General features: G+C 43.3%; 2 protein-coding genes across 2 annotated transcripts; both read right to left on the bottom strand.

The window, feature by feature from the left end:
- Positions 1-3,227: 3,227 nt before the first annotated feature.
- On the bottom strand, positions 3,228-10,135 carry LOC306930883 (tyrosine-protein phosphatase non-receptor type 13-like; the record flags this gene model as incomplete). Its single annotated transcript, XM_079511979.1, has 9 exons — positions 10,115-10,135; positions 9,925-9,999; positions 9,367-9,541; positions 8,491-8,641; positions 7,935-8,073; positions 7,395-7,547; positions 5,905-6,087; positions 5,626-5,788; positions 3,228-3,289 (listed from the first exon to the last, which is right to left on the bottom strand). Exons 2-9 carry the CDS (start codon positions 9,970-9,972, stop codon positions 3,228-3,230), a joined length of 1,074 nt encoding a protein of 357 aa, XP_079368105.1. The 5' UTR covers positions 9,973-9,999; positions 10,115-10,135.
- A 1,617-nt stretch (positions 10,136-11,752) lies between these two features.
- LOC306930882 (receptor-interacting serine/threonine-protein kinase 4-like) lies at positions 11,753-20,395 on the bottom strand (the record flags this gene model as incomplete). The annotated part of the gene is made up of 7 exons (XM_079511978.1): positions 11,753-11,817; positions 12,338-12,496; positions 12,983-13,011; positions 15,740-15,876; positions 17,905-18,060; positions 19,216-19,387; positions 20,232-20,395. 7 exons carry the CDS (start codon positions 20,393-20,395, stop codon positions 11,753-11,755), a joined length of 882 nt encoding a protein of 293 aa, XP_079368104.1.
- Between the last annotated feature and the right edge of the window lie 7,442 nt (positions 20,396-27,837).

Here is a 27,837-nt window from a genome sequence, read left to right as displayed (position 1 = left end):
CATAACAACGTATAATCACGTTTATAACATATTATAAGTGCTGGTCATAATGCATTATTATGCTCAGTGGAACAGCACATTATAACTATTATAGCTTAGGTGGTTATAAAGGCACATAGAGAAGTGCTGTATAATGTATGTGTCATAATGCATTATAACCAATGTGTTTATTAAATGGAATAATGTCTTATAAACATAAATAATATGCTATAGCATATTATACAAAGTTGTGTCACTTTACTTAAAGGTCAGGAAGTCATGCTATAGGGTATTATAAAATGCTAATGACCATTAAAGAATGTTGCCACTTTACTTAAATGTCTCAAAGTCCTGCTATAGCATATTATTGATGTTTAAAAGCATTATTCCATTTAATACACATTGGTTATAATGCATTATGACACAGACATTACAGCACTTCTCTATGTGCCTTTATAACCTAAGTTATAATAGTTATAATGTGCTGTTCCACTGAGCATAATAATGCATTATGACCAGCACTTATATGTTGTAAACGTGGTTATAAGTTGTTATACATGATTACAAACATTTATAACGAGTGTTATAATGCCTTATAAGCACATTATAATGCATTATAAATGTGCTATGATGCATTATAAAGACAACCTTAATATAAAGTGTTACCCAAATGGGTTCAACGCAAAATACTGTGTTCAAGTTCAGGAGAAAAAACGCAATTCTCCTGAATGCTGCCTTCCGGCATGGCATGGAAAGAGTGGCATTTGCATTTCTTTCACCATAGTAAATGCTGCATTCGTGGTCTGGAAAGGGCAGTTGTTTACATACGGGTAAAAGGGCAGGGGCTGAAGCCCCCTTTGATGTATATGCAGTTTCTATTAGCTTGGATTCACCATCGATGATGTCACTGGTGGACGGGTTTCTGAACTGCCCACAGCCTTCCTATGAGACATAGACTGAGTAGGAAAAATGGTGGTATTTTATCATGAACATTAGTTAGGACCAATTATAGGAAGAGAAGTTGAAAAGTGGTGAAGTGGTCCTTTAACATTTCCAAAATAAGAGCATTTTTCTTTCCGTTCCGTTTTATGAAAATAAAAGCGCACTGACTTCAGATCATTTGAATAAGTAGAAAATAAAGTAGCGTGCGAGAGAGAAATCGGGTATGAAAATAGCGTTCTCCATTTCTTTTCCTTTTTCCCTCTAGAAACTATACAATTCTTTTTTCTTGTCAGTTTACATTTTTTCTCTTGAAGTCCTTTCTTCCATCACCGAGCAAAAAGAGAAACAAAACATTCAACTCCACAGATCAAGAGAGAACTTGATGTAAAATTGCACATGTTAATCAGGGAAGGAAGGGGGTGAGAGAGATGTAGACAGAAAGAGAGATGACATGAAGCCTGGTTTGGAGCACGTTCCAGGGACCCCCCAGAAGCCAATATTTTAGTTAAAAATGTTCGCTCTGAAATATACAGATTCAAAGATTTGCGCCACATTTTCACGACTTTTCAAAAATAGCAGACCTACAAGCTCGTAGCGCGCCACCGAGTGGCGCGCTACGAGCAGACCTACAAGCTCGTAGTGCGCCACCGAGTGGCGCGCTACGAGCTTGTAGATCTGCTATTTTTCAATGGCTAAAGCATAACATAATGCTAACACCAAAAGGGGTTCCCGCCCAAAATGGGTTAAGCAGCTCTGCTGCTTTGGAGCACGGTCACGAGGGACGTTTGTTGAGAATCGCAAATCAATGAGGTTTTGGCTTATCAAATATCTTATCGACAAAAGTCATGTCATAGAAATCACATCACTGCCTCATAGGTCATTCTAATGAAGCTTTTTGACTTCTGCTCACTTTCTTGCCAACTACCGGTAAAAACAAGCTACAGTACATGAATTGAATGGCTTGCACGGCCCATATCGATCAATGTTGCGCATGAGTTGGAGCCAACATGCTCTACCTTCGATTACCCGCGGAAATATAAGGAAAAGTGATAGAGTGCCACAGATTAGAACCAATTTCTCAACAACTACCAGTAATAGAAAATAATCGATAGTGGGGATCAATAAGAAATCGGATCGATAAGCAGTTCAACTCTAAAGGGGTGAAGCATTCCGTTGTGGTGCACACTGCGCACTGACGGCGTTGGCACGTGTGAAGCGTGGAGTTCAACATTGGCGAACTTTGACTGGGCATAAACTAAAATAGAGTTTGACACCACTTGGCAGGCATTTCTCTTCTGTAGTTTTCTTTCAGCGAGTCAACCGCTCCAATGTCAGTCAAATAAACTACAAAGACCAGAAAACCAGCACTGCCCACAACCCACCAAACAGTGCGGGACATTGACACGTCTCGGCGCATCCACGTGTGGTGGCCAGCAACCTTCTGCCACAAACGTACGACCGTGCCCTTATATTTGGTTGTGCATCGTGTTCTGCACCGATAATAGCCGATCTATGAGCTCACAGATGCCCATGGTCTCTGGTATTGTTGGAAAACAGAGGCTTCTTGTCCATCTTGTATGAGATGACAGACTTGAAATTGTTACAGATGACCGATCCCTGGTCATACTCATATCCTAGCTTAAGCAGCTCTGCTGCAACGATGGAAGCATCAGCAACAGTGGGAGGCTTGCGGCCACTTTCCTTGAAGTTTAGCAGGATGTGCTGTCCATGAGTCCTGTGCAGTATTGCCACTCGGCGTGTTTCCCCCACGCTGACCGCCATCACCTCCTTTGCCAGCAGCGGGCAGAGTGACAACCAGAATGGCCTTGGCAACGCCACCACTGGATGACGCCACAGAGACTAGGGTCAGATGACACGCCATCGATCAACCATCTGTGAGCACGTAGATCGGCTATTTCCGGTGTGAGACACCGGCGTACAACCAAGTATAAAGAATGAGAGGGAAAGACACAAAGATTACAGTTTGAAATGAAGAGAGAGAAAGCGAGTGAGTGAACCGTTACATATAGAAAATATGAGAGTGGGGGAGAAAAGGGAAGAGAAGAGGACAAGGGAAAAGGAAACAAACGGTAAGATATGAGAATGACAACACACATCTACAGATTAAATGAGGTATTGCACAGATTAATTAAAAAAAAAAAGCATAAAGGCAACAAAAATGTACAGCAAGTCAACAGAACATTTACAATTATCATCTGAGATTAAGGTTTCAATGAGGACACGGTTTAGTGTCATTATCATCTCTATGGGATAGAAGGGGGTCAGGGAGGGAGGGAGGGAGGGAGCTAGTCGTCCCACTCATCATCATCCTCAAAGTCCTCATCTTCATCGTCATCATCATCCTCATCTGTGGAGGAGAGGGCATTTATTTATACAAATATGTCAAATTGACAGTACAAGAGATAGAGCAGTGTAACATTAAGTTAAGTCATATAGAGTACTCTAAGGGTATGTTCACACTAGCCAACTTTAAAAGAAAATAGGCAGCACCTCATTACATTTAGAGCCTTATATTAGGTGCTAAGTATACAAAAACATAATCTTTTTGTATACTTAGCACCTAATAAAAGGCTCTGAATGTCCGTGGACTCCGTGCTGCTCCAGTCTCTTCTCCTTATGCAACTCATGTCCTTGTACCTGTGAAGCACCGGATCAGCACGTTGGTAGACTCCCTTTGTTCCTAGTAAACCCATTATTACCTAATTAGACAGGAGGGAGCGTAGGGCAGCGACCAACTGTCACATCGCACCGTTTTGTGGATAACGGTGTGTGTGAATACCTGCCTACTGTCTTAGGCAGTCAATCAAAGGTGTATATATATGTATGGTGGTGCTCGGGTGGCGCAGTGGTTAAAGTCCCCGCTCACCACCACGGGAGGTTGAGAGTTCGAATATTTGTCGGGGCGTCTACGCAAAACACAATTGGCCCGTGTTCAGGGGAGGGAAGCCGGGCGGGGGGGGGGGGGGGGAGGTGATATTGGTCGTTGCATGTACTCCTATGGGCTGGGGGCGTGTCACCTGTCAGCAGGGAGTGTTGGGCGGGAGGAGTAGCATGAATGAAGGCCCTACGTCCTGCCTGGTGGCTGGTGAGTCAGTAGGATACAGCAGGGACAACACACGTGTGTGGGGAGGAACCAATTGGGCATAATGACTAAATTGTGGAGGAAAAACGGGCTACTCTGAATTAAAATAAACAAATAATGCATTTGTTTGTATGTAATGTGTTTTGTTGTTATTATTTTTTTCTTTTTTGTATTTATGGACATTTCCTGATGTTTCTTCGAAGATTTTGTTGAGTATTTGTGCTGCCATGGGGTTGTGGGGGGAAAAATATATGTGAATAATTGCTTTGAAAATACTATGTTGTAAAGAAAAATCAATAAACTTAAAATAAACTAGAAAAAGTGCTCCTCAGGGCACAGGTCTCCACCTGGCCAGGTCAGGTTATTTTGACCCCCTGGTGGCGCTATAATATGGCCAATGTAAAAAGGGTGCCATTTCTTCTTACGCATTTGATGGCAATTATTGGATGATTTGAGGCATTTTGTTACAAAAATGTGTCCACAGGTTGGTGGATAGGCCAATGTGAAAAGGGTGGGATATATTCCTCAGCCTAGTGGGAAAGTGCATGAAAGATTTCACGTAAATTGCACACTGCGTTCATGATTTGAGGCAATTTGTTCAAAACGGTCCTGCAATCCTGCAAACTTTGAAAGCCAATGTTAGCCAATTAGAATGGAATATGAAATATTGGACAGATCCATCTTGAGTACATGACTATAGAGATACTGTGTAACGATTTGCGGAATTTTTGGACAGAATCTGGAGTAGTAATGTGTTTTACAAAAGTCGGCCTCCTGGTGGCACTATAAAAAAAAAAAGTTTCACGCAGATCGGTGCAGTTATAGGTAAAAATGTGAAAAGCTGCCTCATGGTGGCGCTATAACAGGCCGTTCTGGACAATTTGGGGCAGAGGTTCATCGATGGCATCCAGGGAGTGTGTGTGCAAAGTTTGGCATCGACCTGGTTAACGGTGCCGGAGATTAGCTATACACAGACGGACAGACGGACGGACGGACACACGGATGGACGGACGGAGTGCAAAACATTGTCTCCCCATGCCGTCGGCTGATGGAGACAACAAAGACACCATATGGGGGTGGCAGTGGCTCACGGGTAGAGTAGCCGGCAGAGCAGCCGGATCCGGTTGGGAACCGCAAGGTTCCCAGTTCGATCCCGGGCTCCTCCAAAGTTAGTGTCAAAGTGTCCAGGAAAAAGGTCGATATAAATGCACCATTTACCGTTGTCAGTGGTGTTGTCTGCTCATTTGATTAAGTTCTGAATCGTTGCTTGGTGGAACATGGTGGTTTTTTTATTTTTACCCCGCTGTATTCTTCCATCCAGCTCAGCCCATGCAGATGCTCAACATTGAGTTATTCACAAGATAATGCATTAAGATAATAGCTTCAGTTATTACAGTACTAATATGTTTTAGGTAAGATATGAAAGTCATAAATTGAGTGGGTTTTCTAGAGGAAACTTGGGGTAGTTTAATTTTTTTCCAATTCACTAAAATGTAAACCTTTTTCACTGGCGAGTCAAACAAATTTAGACGATGGTCTATTTTGAGTATCTAAGGCTAAAGCATGGCAGCCCCGTCTGCCTGTGGATGAAGGAATCATACCAAGGTCCTGCAGCTCCTGGTTGTTCTGGCGAGCCTTCATCTGCAAGTGGAACTTGTGCTGATCGGAGCAAAGTTGCAACAAATACTGACAGGTCTTATTGCTATCCATCTGGAAAAGGTGCTTGATTCCATCCGATGTGTTCTGGAGGCAAATCTTCTTTTTCTTTGGAAAGACAAGGGCAGGATTTTAATATTGTCTTTTTCTTACAGATTGAAGTGCTATAAATGTAGGGATATGGTGCAATGTGACAGTTTATAATATTCATCACAAACACATACTGTAAACGAGATATTCTTCGTCTCCCTCCACGGGAACCTTAGCACTGGACTTCGGTTTCCATTAAGGACCTCAAAGATAAGCACCCCTTTGGAGTAGACCCCCAGCATGATTCCCGTCTGGGACCTCTTCTCAGGAAGCACGCGGTGAAAGTGGACCCCGTATTCAGTCAGCCTCTGGCTCACCTTCAGGAGGAACAACATATGGACTATAATTAATATATGAAGTCATGCAGCAGTGTTCCGTCACGAAGGCGATCTGCAAGGTCACAATGCGAGCCACGCAACGTCATGAGAGCTTGTACATCTGCCATAGAGCACCGAAGTCTGACGTCAATCAGCAGAGGGCGCTAAGTCCATGCGTTCACTTTTTATTTGCATTGTAATCCTCATAGGGGGATTTTAAATCGCCTCATATAAGAACTGTGATTGAAAAAATAAGAAAATCATCCCGGCGGTTTCACTCATATGGATATGAAGGAACAACTGACTGTGAGAAAACGCTAATGTTACTGCTGCTGAATTAGTTATATTTCCGCTAGAAACAGACTGTATCAAATATGAGGGACTGACTGTCATAAACGATACAGAGACACCTCCCGAGACAGACGAGTGACGTCAGGACTTCGGCGCTCTATTTCAGGCATGGGACATTATGTAAATTGGGCATAACACAGCGGTATGTGCAACATGCCTGTGATAATAATGTAGTGTAGTCCTAATAGTAAGGGCATTTTATCAGGTATTTGACAAATCTGGGAACTAAATCGTTACCAAGAAATTTCTTCACCAATGTGTTTCTAAAGGTGTCTAATAACATGTACTAAAAGTTTGAAATGCAACTCCCGTGGGAAATTGAGTTAATATGCATAATATGCCCATAACATCCTATATAAGGCAAAAAAGTCCAAATTTCATCATTCTTTAAGTAGCATGTGACATATGAAACTAGGGTGATTGCATGATTCTGAATCCATTCCAAGCATTAGTTTTGCACAAAAAACACTCCTTGGGCTAAATCCACTTGACCAAATGTGCTGACCTCATCACGTTTGTGTGGCTGTTTTCCTCCCAAGGAGTGTTTTTTGTGCAAAACTAATGCTTGGAATGGATTCAGAATCATGCAAACACCCTAGTTTCATATGTCACATGTTACTTAAAGAATGATGAAATTTTGACTTTTTTGCCTTATATAGGATGTTATGGGCATATTATGCATATTATGCTAATAACTCAATTTCCCACGGGAGTTGAATTTCAAACTTTTAGTACATGTTATTAGACACCTTTAGAAACACATTAGTGAAGAAATTTCTTGGTAACGATTTAATTCCCAGATTTGCATAGATTTCTCTTACTATAAATAGTACAATTAGTATTCAAAATAAAATATTTTAATTAAGCAGTCATATGCCTGCATTAAATCCTCAACAATTCTGCGTATTCTATTATGCTGTAGTAATTGTGTTAATTTGCTTATTGGGCGTACAGACCTTAAGGAATTCAAGCTCTGCCTCGGTCTCAGAGGCACCATAATAGTTGCTGTGAAGTTTAGGCAGCTCCTCCTTCATGGAGGTCTGGTCTAGCTTGTCCAGGACAGAAACTGGCAGGTAGTGTTCTAGTCTGAAATAAGTCTTCCCATGGAGCTGAAAGAAGCGTCAAAATGACATTTAGAGAACAAAGCTCAACAAACATATCATTCCAAGTCTTGTTCTTTTGCGAGGTCTTTGCTTCCAACTATATCCGAAATTCTAACAAACTGTGAGAGGCATCACTTGGCAGCAGGTAGCAGATATCGGTGATATCAGAGGCTATGTATAATTGTAGATATGCTGCTAGGTGTTTTCTACTTGCAAGAGACTATGCAAGTTTTAGTTTTGACCTCATGCATTTTTACATTCATTTGACTTTGTTTCTCTCTCTATTCTTATGACTACTTCTGAAACTGCAATAGTTTTGCACCTGTAAACTTATGATGTGACAATAAAGTTGATGTTGACCAACACGAGGAATTATTGTACAAAAACCATTACCTCAGCTTGATAGTCACTGAACTCAGCCTGCAGTGCCAGAGATGCCAGGAGCATGGCATTCTCTGTGTCACAGCGCATCTTCTCCTCCAAGATATCCTTCCGCAGCTGAAGGTAGTACTGGTGTTTTGTCATGGTGTGCCTGGTTTCAGCGGTGCAGAAGAGACATTTCGACATTTTTATTCAAAGCACCACAATATTAGAGCAATCCGAAATATTGTCCCTGTGGGCCAAACAGCTTGTACCTAGCTGTAGAATAGATCTTTTGATGTTTTTGGTTTTTTTAACCAATGAAAATTAATAATCCATTTAGGCCTGACGTCGAAATAAATAAAAAGTCTTCTGAAAGAATATTATATTCAAAGATTTGTGCAACATTTTCACGATTTATCAAAAATAGCAGACCTACAAGCTCGTAGCGTGCCACTCGGTGGCGCGCTATGAGCTTGTAGATCTTGTGTAATTTTGTGTGTGATTTTGTGTGATTTTGTGTGATTTTGTGTGATTTTGTGTAATTTGTCACATGACATTTCAACTAATTGTAATCATATTTTCTTACTGGATGAGGTTGACATCGTCCAGAAAGAATTTGATCCGTAGGAACAGATTAAAAAGTACATCAGCTTTCTTCTTCCTGGGATCATCCTTCCACCCCTCAGGTGCCACTTTGGAAAGTTTGACGTCGGGGTCAACGAAGAAAAACTCATTATCTATGGAGGCAGGGAGATGAGGAGACCAGAGTGAGGTAGGTCACAAACCTGACATTTTACTAGACGATTGTCATTCAAATAATTGAATAATAACTTTGTGTTTTTAGCAATGAACATTAGTACCCTGTTTTTTTCTCTTTTAGGCTTTGTAAACAAAATAAATAAAATATACAATGGCCAAAACAGGCCACATTTAATCATTTTTGTTTTAAATAGCTCACAAGGTCACATAGATCTATGAGCTTGTAGATCTGCTATTCCCACAATTTCTCAACGAAGATTATACGGATGAACGGAAACAATGACGACGATCATCTCAAAAATTGCGATTAGACAAACATCAAATTCTACTTAGATTCATTTATCTGAATATGAGCCGAGCAAATATAAAGGGCAGGCATATCACAAATCTAGGTACATATAGTACATACACAGATACAACATGCATGCATGCGCATGCACATGCATGCTGGCACGCACGCTTGCTGGCACACACACACGCCTAATTCCTAACCGCAACTTGTTAAAACAACCATTTCTCTTGTGAGGACAAGGGAAATTGTCCTCAAAATGTCCATTTCTCAAATTCTACAACACTTGTGGTGGGGACACTTGGGTCCACACACACACACACACACACACACACACACACACACACACACACACACACACACACACACACACACACACACACACACACACACACACACACACACTTATTATACCTTTAAGATACGCTAGGCCAAACAGATGGTGCTCAACCAGGCCAACATGAGCCACCACCATGTCCAGAACGTCTTTACAAATGGCCTTCACGTCACAGCTCAGCTCAAGCTTCTGACCACTTAGCAGCACCACGCCCACCTTCCTCGGAACATCCTCCACCTTACCACGCTTGTTCTGAGGAGAGAGGGAAACGGAATGGGAGTGGGCTGCAAGACAGTGATTCTCAACCCCTTTAATTTCAAGAAAACCCAGTTCTTTGATATAATGCTATACTATTATAGGAAAGTGGTTCCCAAACCTTTAAAAAAAACAAAATGTAGGAAACAAAAAATAAAGGGACCCATAAAAATGTGTCCGTGACCCACAGGTAGGTAGACCCAGTGTTTGGGAAAGTGCATTAGGTCACAGACCCTCATTTAGTCATTTGATACAATTTTAACTCTATGGACCCGCTATCTACACCGTGTTAATTTTGCACACCGTTTGAGTTACAAACCCATTACAAGTGTCCATTTGGTTCGTAACTATGACAAATAATCATAAATTCACATTCTCACCATTATTGACGAAGGAACAGCTAAGTTGACACACGGCTCACTGGTCATCTTCACAAACTCAGGGCCATAGAAGTTCTGCAATAAAAATAAATAAAAAATAGACAGCAAAATTACTCTCTCAAGTCATTTGATATTCATTACCAATGAATCATACACCAAGATAGCAACCCATCATTTCTGCTTGTATTACCTTGGGTTTGCGGTGGGCATGTGGCAATTAGAAAGTTTAGAAGTTTAGAAAGGGAGCCGTTTCATTCCGTTTCATTCTGAACAGCATCAACCTTTTATTATATCTCTTATACATAGCAAAGAAGCCTCCGTCATTGAGCAGGTTGTCTTTGCATGTTGTACTCGCATGGTGTACAGAACCCCATTCAAAGTTTGTTTGTTGTTCAGCAGCTCACTGAAGCCAGGCTCAAACAAACAAACCTCCGTAGGCTGCAGCAAGCTCTTATACTGCCCTCTGCTGGTGGAACATGTCAACTACATAGCAGAGTCTGATGAAGGGCTCGTTAACCTACAGTACATGTCATTTGTTATTTTAGACCATATCTCTGCTGTCGGGCAGAAACTGTCCAAAATATAACCTTTTCAGGAAAAAAGGAAAAAAACAATACTGCCTCATCAAAGTTGGTATGGTGACTCTATACATTGGCAGATACTTGAATGTGTCCTTATATTATCGTCACTTTACCCAAACACAGCTCAAGTGGGGTTGACTTTGTCATTTCTAATCAATGGGGGACAAACCACCTAACTCCACACAAGTTGGAGTTAGGTGGATACAAAGGAGTTATGAGGTTTAGTCAAAAGCGCTTTTTTTTAATACCGGTACTTTTCATTGGTTCAATATTTGTAAAACCCACACACAGACGTGAGAAGGGTGTTCAATAGCACTGATTCATAATCTTTTTTTTTTTTTTTTTAAGGAAATAAAATGGAGTTAGCTGGTTCCTGCCCAACAGCGATGATATGCTGTTTGTCCAAAGAGGATGCAGGAAATAATCCCCATTAAAATTAAAATGAATAGCACTAAAAATGTGTTTGCTAAATGGTGCATTGTGAGAACAATCAAACACTAGAAAGGTCGCAATTTAAAAAAATTGCAAAGTGTGGTTGCCGCAGTGGCTTACATATGCCCCTCCCACTGATATTGCCAGCCAATTACAATGTCGCGTCACCCCTGCGATCATGCGTAAGTAATTCGGATGGGATTTATCCCCCCAAAAAACATTTTTATGCAAGAAACGGTGACATTTTTCGCATTTGCGGCGCCCCCTATGGATGAAAATGGAATCGCTTTTGGCTTTTGGTTGATTAAACCACCCGCGACATCTGATTCAAATTTGGGATGGATTGGACATTCCGTTCGTGACTTTAGGCATTTTTTGTAAAATAGGCCCCTCCCACTAACTTCGGACGACGATTAAGGCCGAACGATACGGACAAAAAAAAAATCAAAAAATCTGAAAAAAAATTAAACACGGTCCGATAGGTCCAGAGATCATGTGTACCGATTTCTGTGAGATTCGGACAAAATCTGTAGAAACAGAAAATAAACATGAACAGAGGGTGAGCAGAATGTGCAGGATGTGCTCTCCTCCTACAGCGCTGTGTGTAGATTGTGTCCATGGCAGGGAGATTTAATCCAATAATTCTCTCTGCACTTTTGACAACTCGTTGCAGCGATTTCCTCTCAGCTTGGGTAGTGTTTCCAAACCACACTGCACCACATACATATCTTAGATCGCCAACTATGTTCCAAAAGCTTGTAGATCTGCTATTTTCACTAGTTTGTGTCCTGTCCCGGGACATTTTCTCTTTTGGGTCACAGGCTCAACAGCTTGGAAACCGCTGTCCGAGCGATGGTGCAGGACAGTCTCATATTCTCACCTGAAAAAGTGAGTCTTCGGCGAGGGTTTTGGTGCCAGTCTCATATTCTCACCTGTAAAAGTGGATCTTCGGCGAGGGTTTTGGTGCCAGTCTCATATTCTCACCTGTAAAAGTGGATCTTTGGCGAGGGTTTTGGTGCCAGTCTCATATTCTCACCTGTAAAAGTGGGTCTTCGGCGAGGGTTTTGGTGCCAGTCTCATATTCTCACCTGTAAAAGTGGCTCTTCGGCGAGGGTTTTGGTGCCAGTCTCATATTCTCACCTGAAAAAGTTGGTCTTCGGCGAGGGTTTTGGTGCCAGTCTCATATTCTCACCTGTAAAAGTGGATCTTCGGTGAGGGTTTTGGTGCCAGTCTCATATTCTCACCTGAAAAAGTGAGTCTTCAGCGAGGGTTTTGGTGCCAGTCTCATATTCTCACCTGTAAAAGTGGCTCTTCGGCGAGGGTTTTGGTTCCAGTCTCATATTCTCACCTGAAAAAGTGGGTCTTCGGCGAGGGTTTTGGTGCCAGTCTCATATTCTCACCTGAAAAAGTGGGTCTTCGGCGAGGGTTTTGGTGCCAGCAGCTCTCCATGAGTTTGATCAGCTCCTCCAGTCCTGGAGCCTTCATTCTTTTAGCAACGTCTAGCGGTGGTCTTCCTCCCCGCTGGACATCAAACTCTGGATTGCTGTCGTTTCCAGTGTCTGAGGAATTTACATGATTAGAAGACAAGAGAAACCATAGGAATAATACAAGTGATTTTATTCTTATTGTTGAATAAACAGTGGACTCTGTGAGGCTGAACCAACAATGAGTGGGTAACACTTTACTTAAAGGTCGGGTCTAGGTGTTAGATATGATGCATTACAATGCACTTATAAGGCATTATAGCGCTTGTTATAAAACTATCCAACATGACAGCCATGCAAACAAACACACAATGTAATTTACAGCTAAACGTTGTTCTCAACAATGTTTTAGAAAACATTGCATCAATTAATGGAATACATTCACTACCATAAGTACGGAAATACTTTTATTTTTGGGTCAATATATTTATTTTAGGCTAGTAGCCGTTTAATAAAGCAGCAGGATAATTGACGGACATCAATTGTGCAGTGCGTATATAGACCTGACCTTTAAAGCGTTACCAAAAAACAAAAACAAAGAGGAAGAGAGAGATAACTCACTTAAAAGGCTCCACAGCAGCATGGCATAACTACAATAAAAAGAGACATTCATCAGTCATTACTTTGCATATCATCACACATGGAACAGATTACAAGCTACTCATTCTCAGCGTGATCAGTTTGATAGTTTGCCAAATAAAAACACTAACTAAATTAACTGGTTAAAACCAAGCATAATGTTGTCTGTTGTCGTCAGTGTACATTTGCACATAAGAAGCTACATGCATCATGACTATTGAACTGTACAGCTAAGCAGCAGTCAAAGCTTACGTTGGATATTCACAAGGCTATGCAGTGACACACAGAGAATTACAGTCAAAGTTTATGTTGGATATTCACAAGGCTATGCAGTGACACACAGATAATTATACAGTCAAAGATTATGTTGGAGTTTCACAAGGCTATGCAGTGACCCCAGGCCTTTCCCAAAGACAAAGACAATCTTTCACCTTCAGGGCCGTAAAATCATAGACGGACAAATGGCTACGGGCAATTTGACCTTTTACCACGCACCACACCACACCTCCCATTTCTCACGCACGCACACTACGCACGCAGAGGGGGGCATCAAATGTGCCAAAAAAAGCCAAGCCATAATGCAGCGCTGCATTATGTTAGTGCAGCGCTGTTATATGCAGTAGTAGGGTAACCAGTGAACCACCAAATCGTCAGCAGGGTCCCTGACTGTGACGCATGGAAATGAGCCATGCAGAGTAGTAACATTGCATCGAAATACTTTTCATGGAAGACAATAGCCTCCACAACAAGTGACTATGTCTACTGGTGTGTGGTGTCTCTTGCGCGAGATGAGGAACGGTGCCATAGTGCGCACATTATAGGCACAAAGTCCTGTGTGTGTGTGTGTGTGTGTGTGTGTGTGTGTGTGTGTGTGTGCGTGCGTGCGTGCGTGCGTGCGTGCGTGCGGGCATGGGGAAATCATGGAATGGGTTTAACTAAGAAAATGTAAAAATAGGGCTTTTTCCCAAATTCCAGTTTTAGAATCTGACTTTTAATTTCACAACCTATTTCCACTGAGATTATGGGGTGAATGATTGTGGCAACAGACCCATCTTGTCTCTTTCTGTCATAGTGACATTGTCCTGCATCAGATCATGTTTCTCAATCAGGCTCTCCAATCTCCAGTAGCCTCTTCAGTTTTTTGTTTTTTTGACAGACAGACAGACAGACAGACAGACAGACAGACAGACAGACAGACAGACAGACAGACAGACAGACAGACAGACAGACAGACAGACAGACAGACAGACATCTCTTTACCTGGTGCAACTCGTTCACTCATTTTGTTAAATACTATCATTCAAAAGGTGGGTTATTATTCAGCATCATATCATATGATGCTGAATAAACAGTGAATCTGCAACACTTTTGACGTCACGTCACAAGTGTTGCGGATTCACTGTTTTGCCCCGTTTGCATGGAGACGGGAGGAGACGACATTTTCAAATATTTCCACTCTGGAAGGAGTTTACGCATTTTCAATTCCCCAAAACGCTGTCAACAGACCCCTGCAAACAATACTTTATTTTTCCCGTTTTCTATGAACACCTTTCTCGTGTAAAGATAGCACCCCGCGCAATGATAGTTTATTGAGACCTTCACTCTCATTGGCTGCCAGCTAACTCACTCACGCCCATATTCAATCAGGTGGTCCTTTTAAGCAGTCTGTCTGAATTCACTCTACATGCCAAGCTGATTCAGTTGTTAAGATAAGCGTTCAAATTCCCTCCACCTCCCTGACCTCCTCCCTGTGGCACTAGTTAGGCATTATTTCTGTAATGGGTGATTCTGTGATTATAACTGTGATTTATGGATTATACTGTGATTATGTGGTAGCCTATCTATAGTTCTGTTATGGGTATCTGTGATTATAATGTGTTTTATGGATTGTATTATGATCATGTGATATGTATGTGGCATATGGAATGCATTGAAAGTTAGGATGTTGATGTCATGGCTTTATTGCGACCACAGGTTGCATTTACTCTGAAATCATACATTTTTGTCAGTGTATCACTCAAAATCCCCATACATGGAAAAGCCCTCACGTGATATCATCCGGGATGGTGATCCCTGATGTCATAGTAAATGTGACCTGCTGTCGCAGTTAAGCCCATATATGGAGATCCCTGATGTCATCAACATTGGCCAGCAACTCTACATAATGACCTCAAACCTCAAACCCTTAGATCTCCATATATGGATATATGTCAGAACCTGTTCTGAAATTCCATATGTTGATCCTTCCCCATCCATCCTTCCTCTTCGATGTCTCCCTGTTGACTTATAACCTACCTGTGCATTCAAACTCTAGACGGGCCTGCCCCAAAGTTATTAGTGCAGCCACGCCCGGCAGCCGGCGAAAACTAGAGTTCTCCACAGGACCGGTAATTAAGGCCCGGCCCTACCTGTACATTCAAGAGAATGTCCCCGCTACCACCCTTAGATCTCCATAGATGTTCTGACATTCCATATGTTGATCTGACCTCATCAAACCCTGTACACTCAAGACATGCTCCTGATAATCTGTGATATCACATGTGATATGATATCAGAGCTGTGGCTCGGTGCACAGATAATCTGTGATATCACATGAGCAGAGCCACACCGCCATACTATATGAAATAGCTTTGCAATGGTTAATGGTCAGTCTGAGCTGAAGAGTCTTAATGCAGCTTTTCAAAGTGAATTGCGAGCACTGTGAGGTTGAATTCCAGCCACACAGGGAATGATGGATACCTGTAGACATCAAAGGAGCATGCAGATGTGTAGGACGTGGAGAAGGCCTCTGGAGGCATGAAGAACCGTGTCCCCGCCCCCTTGATACGAGTCGCCGTCACGTTGGTGACAAACTTGGCGAGGCCAAAGTCAGTGATCTGGACGAGAGAGAGAGAGAGAGAGAGAGAGAGAATGATGTTCAATACTACTGCATAAACAGGAAAGCTCTATGTAAAGCACCTTGGATAAAGGCACTATATACAGTAAATGCACCAATTACTAGGGATCATATTTTTTTTCTCCCGATCCGATTCCGATCATCTGATTTTGAGACATACCGATCTTTCCCGATCCAATCTTTATTTTTGAGTGGTGCAAACCACTCCAACAACTGGCTTTGTTAATACCCGTGTGTGTTTGTGCCTGTACGGGTGAGCATGGTTGCTATGGTTAGTTTGTGACGTCAGTAACTATAACAATAAATGTGTAGTTGCACCACTCAGTTCACATGGGTGTGATTTGTATATAACACTTATGCCATATCACAATAGCAGATATCCTAATGTATGTCACTCTAGTCTAGTCTGTTGTGTTGCCTTATTGAAAGGCAAAAATTGTGTTTTTTTTTCTTTCTATGAAAGCATGGAATCATAGCAAAATAATGATGTATTGGTTAATTAGAGAGTAGAATTACAGTTCTACAGCTTATAGGACTGAAGTCAAGTTAAAACTCTTAAAGAGTATCTCTCTCATTCAGAGAGAGTACTACAGACACATATGCTATCACGCCTCTGAGTGTGACTAGTCTTTGTTTGATGATCTCTGACTGGGACCAGAAGGAAAACAACTAGCATAAACACAACCGTTTTTTACAAAATCTCATTGATAATACATCTTTCTTTGAGATTTACATTAGACAATAAAAAATCTGATCTTTTCTCCCCGATTCCGATCTTTTGAAAATCATGTGATCGGAGCCGATTTCGATCACCCAATCCGATCGGGACAACCCCCCTACAATAAGGAACGACATGCTTGAACTTTTTGCTATTATTTTAATGGGTTTTTTTATGCTTTTTCTCTCTTTTATTATTATTACTTGCGCGAGCAGAATGCAAGTGCTGTGTCGTTGTCGTCCCCCTCTTCGGCCAATCAGGGATTATGTATTTTTGGTGGCGTCGCTCGGCCAATCCAATCAAGGATTATGTATTTTTGGTGGCGTCGCTGGGCCAATCAGAGCGCAAGTTGGCAGCTTGCTGCATATGTCGGTGGCCCCCTCGGCCAATTGGATTGGCTCTGTATGTTGGTGGCGTCGCTCAGCCAGTCAGGGATTGGCTGATGACTATGTATGTTTATGTAAAAACAGTGGTTCCTGATTGGCCGAGGGACAACACCGACATATGTGGATGACGTAACCAATTTGAGTTTCAAACGTACATATAGGAAACTTAAAATATTTAGAACCCGTAGTAGTGGATATCTTGAATGGGATATCTATAGACATATAACTCAGATGTTTCAATAACTTGATTGGAGTCTGCTTATGGCAAGGATGTAATACAGATCATTGCTCAGGGACGGGGGACGGTGAGTTGACAAGAGTCAGAGGTAAGTTGCGTGCTCTGCTCGCGCACAAGTATTGCATTTCTAGTTTAGACCTGAACAGGTGTAGACTCAGTTTGACATTCAGTCCAACAGGTGTAGACTCACCTTGACATTCCGTCCAACAGGTGTAGACTCACCCTCACCTTGACGTTCACACAAATAGGTGTAGACTCACCTTGACATTCAGACCAATAGGTGTAGACCCACCTTGACATTCAGACAACCAGGTGTAGAGTAGACTCCCCTTGACGTTCACACCAACAGGTGTAGACTCACCTTGACATTCAGACCAACAGGTGTAGAGTAGACTCACCTTGACGTTCACACCAACAGGTGTAGACTCACCTTGACGTTCACACCAACAGGTGTAGAGTAGACTCACCTTGACGTTCACACCAACAGGTGTAGACTCACCTTGACATTCAGACCAACAGGTGTAGAGTAGACTCACCTTGACGTTCACACCAACAGGTGTAGACTCCCCTTGACATTCAGACCAACAGGTGTAGACTCACCTTGACGTTCACACCAACAGGTGTAGACTCACCTTGACGTTCAGTCCAACAGGTGTATAGACTCACCTTGACATTCAGACCTGAGTCCAGCAGCACATTGGCAGGCTTCAAGTCACGGTGGATCATGGGAGGAGTCAGACAGTGAAGGTAGTTCATGCCCAGAGCCACTTGGTGAACCAGCCGAAACACCAGGGACCAGGGTGGCAGGTCCTTTAGTTTTTTCTGGTGGGGGGGAGCGGGTCAAACATTTCATTCACAATCACACATACACATAAAGGCTATTTTAACCGTCTTAGTGCAGTAGGTTTGTTTCCCTGCCCACATCCTTGGTTTTTCCTACAAGCAGGTGTTCTGGTGAATTTCACCCGTGTTTAGTGATAGTGTGAAAGAGAAAAATCCAATACACCCACAATGGACCTTTTTATTTTGTTCTTCACTGGACCATTCTCACATGTTTTAGGAATGGGTGGACCAAAGGAGTTCCCAACTTAATTTCTGAAATCTATTTTCTTTTTTTTTTGGTTAGGTTTTTTTGCGAAAAGTCATGATGAAATATTAAAGAAGAGTATCTTAAGTTGCCATGTATTGCTGTACTGGCAATATATTTTGATGAGAAATATTTTGTATGGAATATTTTATATTGGGTAAAATGTACCCGTGTTTAGTGATGGTGTAACAAAAAATATGTTTAGTGTTCTAGGGTTAAAAATCCCATAGACTTGCATGGCCACCATATCACGCAGGGACGTGCAGACCAGAGTAATATAGTAAGAGAGTGGCGACACTATAGCGTTGACTCCCATTGTAACAATGGAATGTGAAAGTGCTCATTCTATCTCAATGTATAGTTCCAGCCATAGGAGCAATGTTTGCAACTATAGCCCATAGGCACCAAGTTTCCGGCAAGATCAAAGCGTGTCGCTACTCTCCTAATCTACACTTTGGTGCAGACTTAGCCATCAAAGGGGGCTTCAGCCCCTGCCCTTTTATCCGTCTGTAAAACAACTGCCCTTTCCAGACCTCAAATGCAGAATTTTCTATGGTGAAAGAAATGCAAATGCCACTCATTTCCATGCCATGCCGGAAGGCAGCATTCAGGAGAATTGTTTCAAGTCTCCTGAACTTGAACACAGCATTTTGCGTTGAACAAATGTGTTTAGAAATTAAATGTCGTACACCATATCTCCACTAGAGTGCCGGGTTGCGCCCCGAAAATAGCTGATCTACAAGATCTGCTATTTTCGCTATTTGTGTTCAAAAGTGCCCTCTTACGGGATTTCAGCCCCTGCCTCTCTAACACTCTCTGCACGTCCCTGATATCACCTAATCTTCAAACGCCACGTATTGGAGGGGCTAGCACCACTCAAAAAAGCTGACCTGCAAGGAGTCGAGGGCTCCTCTCTCCATCAGCTCCATGACTAGACCCACACTTATGAGGTTATTAGTGGGTCTACAGCCCCTGAAGACCCCCAGGACCCTGATGACATAGGGGCTCTCTGCCCGTCGCATCATCTCAGCCTCACCAAGCAAATCCTCATCTGAGAATGATCTGAACATGACAACATGAGATATATAATGTCACTTTATCTGAACATAACATGACATATATGTCACATTATCTGAGAATGATCTGAACATGACAACATGAGATATATGTGAGTTTATCTGAACATGACAACATGAGATATATGTCACTTTATCTGAACATAACATGACATATATGTCACTTTATCTGAGAATGATCTGAACATGACAACATGACCCTCTGTCAGTCCGGTTTCTCAACTAGTGGAAGGAAAAGTTAAATAATCAACAAGTCCTACATTACTCAATGCATGGTCAGGGAAAACATGCAGTACCTTCACGGACCACCAGTGGTCCACAGACCACCTGTTGAAAACCCCTGCAATAAATCATTGCCTTTGTGTAAATAACCAACTGGGGAAGTTTCATGGTGATAACTATTACTATTATTGTAATCTGTGAAGCAAATTCGGTTGCACTTGCTGTATGAAATGTGCTATACAAATTATGCAGTTGATTGATTGATTGTTTAATTATATTTTTACATTTTTACCTATTCACCTACCACATATAGGCCTACTGTAGGTGAAAATAACAAAATGTGTGATAAATATGAAGGTTATCATATATAAATGTATTTACATTGATCCTATAAACAATTTAATATAGGTATACACTCAGTCAATTAATAATGAACGTTCCAATTTTGGAGGTCTGGCTCATGGACTACTTCTGAACTTTACACGGTTCAAACCGGTGGAAAAGGGGCCAGAGAGTACAGGTGGGTAAGGGTCCATTTGTAATAATAATTCAATATAAATATGTATCCTCTGAAACGTCATCAGTGCTCAGTAACTTTCTCCACTTACCCGTTATCCAGACCTAAGAGTTTAATGGCCACATCCCATCTCCACTGAAGATGTCTGGTCTTGAAGACTTGACCAAATCCTCCTGCACCAATCACCTTCCAGCTCTGATCCAGGCTCCTCTCACCAATCACTACTAGAGCTGCAGGGGGGCTGGACTGTGCCATTGTTCACTGGAGAGGGGGGAGAGTAAGGGTTACAGTGTTTCCAGACCAGGGCAGACAGTTGCGTCCGTTTTCCGCTGTCTGCCGGCGTCTTTTCCGGGTTTTTAGACAGCTGGTGGATGGAAAAGAAGCTCCACCCACGCGGGGGCAAGCATTTCCTCCAGGAATCGGGAAAATGCGGGAAAACGCAGTAAAACGGCCGCACCTGTCTGCCCAGGTCTGGAAACAGCTACACAGCGTTTCCAGACCTGAGCCGACAGCCGTGGACGTTTTCTGCTGTCTCCTGGCTTCTTTTCCGGGTTTTTAGACGGAAATTAAGCTCCACCCACGCGGCTGACTGCCACGACGGCCAGATTCCCGGAAACACTTTCCCCCACGCTTCTTTTCCATCCACCAGCTGTCTAAAAACCCGGAAAAGATGCTGGCCGACAGCAGAAAACGTCCGCGCCTGTCTGGTAGGTTTGGCAACAGCTTTAGGATAGCTGGACTGTACCATTGTTCACTGGAGAGTATAGCCAAATTCCAATACCGCAACTTTCACACTCGTTCACTCCCCTCGCTTCCTCCACTCGCTCCTTAGCTCCGCCCCAAGCGAGGAGGAGAGGATTCGATGCGAGGACAGAGTGGTGGAGTGGATTTGCCTCTAGAATCGGAATGTACTACGTTGTCATTTCAAAGCGACGGCACATTCCGCGATCACTTATGACGTGTATCAATTCAATTCAATTCAAAGGGCTTTATTGGCATGGGAAAACATACGTTTACATTGCCAAAGCAAAAGTGGTGGAACAATACAGTGTCACACAGCTGGATCACTGGAACTCCGAACCCAGAGCCGTACAGTCTACAGAATAGACAATTCACCTTTTTGAGCATGTAACCGAGGCCAATGTGTATGTATTGGTAACATGTGCAAGGCTATTTATTCCTGAAATAGTGAATAAGCGCCAGGATGCGCACACTTTTATATTATATGATTGTGAAGGGAATTCCTGACCTGCCCGCAGCCCGTGTTCCTTTTTGCTCGTATAAATCACCCCCCCTCCTCCCGACAGTCCCTCCTCCGACGGTCTTTGCAAATAACGGACACTATAACAGGTATTAGGTAGTCTCTCTGACTTACATATTCAGTTCAGTCCACATATAAATAAATACATTTTTGTCACCGCCATTCATAGCAGTCTGTGCATTCAGGCATGCACAGAGATAAATTAACTATAGCTTTTGAGGTGCGCACAATATAGCCTAATTTATATAGCCTACTTTTATTATGCTTATATCACACAACGCAATAAAGCCAGTGGCTTGTTGTGGTCCTTTCACTTTCACATATGTAGGCTATAGATAGGCTACTTTATCATTCTGAAGCTCTATTAATTCAGCGGAAATGTGTCTCTTCAACAAACAGCAAACAGCATCGCCTCCTCGATGGAGCACATTAACAATTGGAACGTTAACCATTTCCGGGTCAAACTGGAATGACCCTGAGTGATGAAAAAAAAAAGTGCTGAAAATCATGAGCTATGTTAAAATGTTGTCAAAATGTCCCCACCCACTTCAAACCCCTCTTTTTGGTATATGGCTCTGCTGCAAAATTGCATAAAGGCAAATATTAATTCACTAAAATTACATAAATAGACATGGTAGTCTGAAATGTGTCATGGAGTATCCTGACACATAGGATTCTGGGGCTTGCTACCATTGTATTTATAAATATGACATGCATCATCCCCAGAAACACAGACAAATACACTGTCCGCTTGACTAATAACAAGTTACAAAGTATTTTTCAGCACATTATGGTGAATATCACTTGTATAGAGAAAACCTCCCATGTCCCAAGATGACCTTTCTATCTTGAAAATTCTGTAGCCAACATTCTGAACTATGTACTTCAAATCGGTGAAAAGTGTATATTCAGCCAGTATCAGCTATACATTTGGAATAAATTAATGAATGACTGAGTTTGAACTGTATCCACATTATGGAATATTTCTTACTTGAATGAGCTATGTTAAAAGGTTGGCAAAGTGTCCCATCTACCATTTGTATGCAAATGAGTGCCGCATTATTGAGTGGTGTAAACCACTCCTACAACTGGCTTTTGTTGAGTGGTGTAAACCACTCCTACAACTGGCTTTTGTGTGTATAAAAAAATGAGCATGGTTGCTATGTTCAAAATAATTTCTGACGTAATTAAATCACACCCGGGTGAACTGGATGACCGTAGCAACCGTGGTCATTTTCTCTGCGCAAAAACAGCCAGTTGTGAAATCACATCCGGGTGTGATACATACATTTATCAAAAATGATAGCTTTTTTTACTTAACATATTTTGTGTGATTTCATTACGTCAGACATTACGTCAGACCACAGCTGATCATGCTATATAAAACCTTACACCACTCAGTTCACACGGGTGTGATTTTTGATAAATGTATGTATCACACCCGGATGTGATTTCACAACTGGCTTTTTTTGCGCAGAGAAAATGACCACGGTTGCTACGGTCATCCAGTTCACCCGGGTGTGATTTAATTACGTCAGAAATTATTTTGAACATAGCAACCATGCTCATTTTTTTATGCACACAAAAGCCAGTTGTAGGTGTGATTTTTGATAAATGTATGTACTGGATGACCGTAGCAACCGTGGTCATTTTCTCTGCGCAAAAAAAGTGGTGTAAACCACTCCTACAACTGGCTTTTGTGTGCATAAAAAAATGAGCATGGTTGCTATGTTCAAAATAATTTCTGACGTAATTAAATCACACCCGGGTGAACTGGATGACCGTAGCAACCGTGGTCATTTTCTCTGCGCAAAAACAGCCAGTTGTGAAATCACATCCGGGTGTGATACATACATTTATCAAAAATGATAGCTTTTTTTACTTAACATATTTTGTGTGATTTCATTACGTCAGACATTACGTCAGACCACAGCTGATCATGCTATATAAAACCTTACACCACTCAGTTCACACGGGTGTGATTTTTGATAAATGTATGTATCACACCCGGATGTGATTTCACAACTGGCTTTTTTTGCGCAGAGAAAATGACCACGGTTGCTACGGTCATCCAGTTCACCCGGGTGTGATTTAATTACGTCAGAAATTATTTTGAACATAGCAACCATGCTCATTTTTTTATGCACACAAAAGCCAGTTGTAGGTGTGATTTTTGATAAATGTATGTATCACACCCGGATGTGATTTCACAACTGGCTGTTTTTGCGCAGAGAAAATGACCACGGTTGCTACGGTCATCCAGTTCACCCGGGTGTGATTTAATTACGTCAGAAATTATTTTGAACATAGCAACCATGCTCATTTTTTTATGCACACAAAAGCCAGTTGTAGGAGTGGTTTACACCACCGAAGTGGTGGCGTGGTGTTGTAGACGCCAGGGTCGAAGTGGTGGCGTGGTCTTGTAGACGCCAGGGTTGAAGTGATGGCATCGTGTTGTAGACGCCAGGGTCGAAGTGATGGCGTCGTGTTGTAGACGCCAGGGTTGAAGTGATGGCGTCGTGTTGTAGACGCCAGGGTCGAAGTGATGGCGTCGTGTTGTAGACGCCAGGGTTGAAGTGATGGCGTGGTGTTGTAGAAGCCTGGGTCCGAAGCTGTGGACCACCTTTGATACGGTCAAGAGGGCGTTACTTCAAACTGGAACTGCACGGATTGGCTGACTCTGACCCATTGACAGGGAACGCCCTTAATGGGTGGCATGTGATTTGATCTTGAGGTTTTTATGACCCACCGTAACATCAAAGAAAGAAAGCGGAACGCCTGGACGCCCTCAATGGGGTGGTCTGAATGGCTGACGCTTGATGTTCAAGCCTCCGTATGCTTGTATTGGGGTGGCCTGAGGGGTCTACTGTTCAAGCCTTCTAGATATGGTACAGATTTCCATGGGAAATCTGGGGGTGGCAGAGTGTAACGAAGGCTTTCACCTAGAGCTTTAGATGTCATTAGGGCCAGAAGGCTCTGGTGGATATCATGAGAGCATTGTCTGGACAGCATGATGATGCAAGGGCATCGGAGCTATATCAACCCTCCCATAGATGTTGGAGCAGTCGGAGGACGGCAGAGGCTTCGTTCACCGATAGGATATCGAGATGAAAGTGCAAGCTGACAGACCAGAAGTCCAGGTTCATAGGGACCGAAGTAGTCCAGCAAGGAGGCTGGACGGTCACTCTCGCAGAAATGACCATGAGCATAACCGGAGAATATATAGAGGGTCGGCTTCAGGGAGAAGGCAGAAGTCAAAGCATCCTGGTTTAAGTTCTAACCGGACACCACTGCGGGGGTCCTAAGCTAAGTAATCAGCAATACAGCCTTGAGCTATTTGATATATGACATGTTTAGTATGACAATCCCTATATTTGGGCCCGAGCCGACCTAGTGCTGATATCGATAGATATGGTAGAACCATATATGGATAGAACCATATATGGATAGATCTAACTGGCTTAGTCATCGTGACAAGCCTGGTCGGAGAATATATAGAGGGTCGGCTTCAGGGAGAAGGCAGAAGTCAAAGCATCCTGGTTTAAGTTCTAACCGGACACCACTGCGGGGGTCCTAACCTAAGTAATCAGCAATACAGCCTTGAGCTATTTTATACCATATAAAATAGCTCAAGGCTGTATTGCTGATTACTTAGGTTAGGACCCCCGCAGTGGTGTCCGGTTAGAACTTAAACCAGGATGCTTTGACTTCTGCCTTCTCCCTGAAGCCGACCCTCTATATATTCTCCGACCAGGCTTGTCACGATGACTAAGCCAGTTAGATCTATCCATATATGGTTCTATCCATATATGGTTCTACCATATCTATCGATATCAGCACTAGGTCGGCTCGGGCCCAAATATAGGGATTGTCATACTAAACATGTCATATATCAAATAGCCCAACGTCCTAGTCAGAGTCTTCGTTACAGCCACCCCAGATTTCACGTTGAAATCTATACCGCATCCAGAAGACTCAGTGTCTTGTGTAACAAAATGGTTCGCCCCGAACCATCATCCAGAACTGCATATACTTCCATTACTTTGCCACAATTGCAAATTAGAACTTTGCACACCTTTAACATGACATTTCTCCCTTTAGGCGGTGGATAGCCCACATGCAAGGACTCTCCTGCTATAGTCAAGATTGCTGGCTGCGGTAATTCCTCTTGTAAATCCTGTCCCGTCTCGATCTTAGGTGTCCTAGGGTTCCGCAAAGGTTCATCTGCTCTCCGGTTCAACCGGGTCCGGCTCCTATTAATACTGTGAAGAGCCAGAGGGTGCCTTCCACCACATTTCACTCCTAGTCTGTAGTTTACAGTTTCTTGCCTGCATGACGACGTCCATTGCTGATAACACAGCTTCATCTGTCATATCAAATCTCGTTTCGCCATTAAACTCAGTCGTTTGAACCTGCCGCATACCCCAAGATGGTGTGTGCCGCTATTACAGTACTGACATACGGCTTCTTGCCGTCTTGCTGGTTACTTGGTGTACGATCGGCAGAATTGGGTGCTACTACCGTACCAGGCATGATGAATGTTCGTCTCCGGTTATGCTCATGGTCATTTCTGCGAGAGTGACCGTCCAGCCTCCTTGCTGGACTACTTCGGTCCCTATGAACCTGGACTTCTGGTCTGTCAGCTTGCACTTTCATCTCGATATCCTATCGGTGAACGAAGCCTCTGCCGTCCTCCGACTGCTCCAACATCTATGGGAGGGTTGATATAGCTCCGATGCCCTTGCATCATCATGCTGTCCAGACAATGCTCTCATGATATCCACCAGAGCCTTCTGGCCCTAATGACATCTAAAGCTCTAGGTGAAAGCCTTCGTTACACTCTGCCACCCCCAGATTTCCCATGGAAATCTGTACCATATCTAGAAGGCTTGAACAGTAGACCCCTCAGGCCACCCCAATACAAGCATACGGAGGCTTGAACATCAAGCGTCAGCCATTCAGACCACCCCATTGAGGGCGTCCAGGCGTTCCGCTTTCTTTCTTTGATGTTACGGTGGGTCATAAAAACCTCAAGATCAAATCACATGCCACCCATTAAGGGCGTTCCCTGTCAATGGGTCAGAGTCAGCCAATCCGTGCAGTTCCAGTTTGAAGTAACGCCCTCTTGACCGTATCAAAGGTGGTCCACAGCTTCGGACCCAGGCTTCTACAACACCACGCCATCACTTCAACCCTGGCGTCTACAACACGACGCCATCACTTCGACCCTGGCGTCTACAACACGACGCCATCACTTCAACCCTGGCGTCTACAACACGACGCCATCACTTCGACCCTGGCGTCTACAACACGATGCCATCACTTCAACCCTGGCGTCTACAAGACCACGCCACCACTTCGACCCTGGCGTCTACAACACCACGCCACCACTTCGACCCTGGCGTCTACAACACGACGCCATCACTTCAACCCCGGCCACTTTCAGGGAGGTGATCATGTCCAGTGCTCTCTCTCTCTCTCCTGCACATCACCAGTGCTCTGCACATCACCAGTGCTCTCTTTCCTGCACATCACCAGTGCTCTCTCTCTCCTACACATCACCAGTACTCTGCACATCACCAGTGCTCTCTCTCCTGCACATCACCAGTGCTCTCTCTCCTGCACATCACCAGTGCTCTGCACATCACCAGTGCTCTCTCTCCTGCACATCACCAGTGCTCTCTCTCCTGCACATCACCAGTGCTCTGCACATCACCAGTGCTCTCTCTTTCCTGCACATCACCAGTGCTCTCTGACTCTAAGGGCCGGGGAGGTCTCACGGCTCCGAGATTCTGGCATCCAGATTCTGGCAACAGGGTGGGTCTCACAGCTTCGAGACGCTGCTGCTCACCTAGGGAGCAGCCAGGACCGCCGGAGCGTTCATGCTCTGGCGGCAACAGGGTGGGTCTCACAGCTTCGAGACCCTGCTGCTCACCTAAGGAGCAGCCAGGACCGCCAGAGCGTTCATGCTCTGGCGGCAACAGAGTGGGTCTCACAACTTCGAGACCCTCTCTGTTGCCGCCAGAGCATGAACGCTCGCAGAAATGACCATGAGCATAACCGGAGACGAACAGTCATCATCCATTGTACGGTAGTAGCACCCAATTCTGCCGATCGTACACCAAGTAACCAGCAAGATGGCATTACTGTAATAGCGGCACACACCATCTTGGGGTATGCGGCAGGTTCAAACGACGAGATTTGATATGACAGATGAAGCTGTGTTATCAGCAATGGACGTCGTCATCAGGCAAGAAACTGTAAACTACAGACTAGGAGTGAACTGTGGTGGAAGGCACCCTCTGGCTTTTCACAGTATTAATAGGAGCCGGTTGAACCGGAGAGCAGATGAACATTTGCGGAACCCTAGGACACCTAAGATCGAGACGGGACAGGATTTACAAGAGGAATTACCGCAGCCAGCAATTTTGACTAT

This window comes from Electrona antarctica, assembly GCF_951216825.1.
Source record: "Electrona antarctica genome assembly, chromosome: 10".
Lineage (NCBI taxonomy): Eukaryota > Metazoa > Chordata > Actinopteri > Myctophiformes > Myctophidae > Electrona > Electrona antarctica.
Note: the sequence above shows the minus strand (reverse complement) of the source record. Positions and strands in the feature narration are given on the sequence as shown.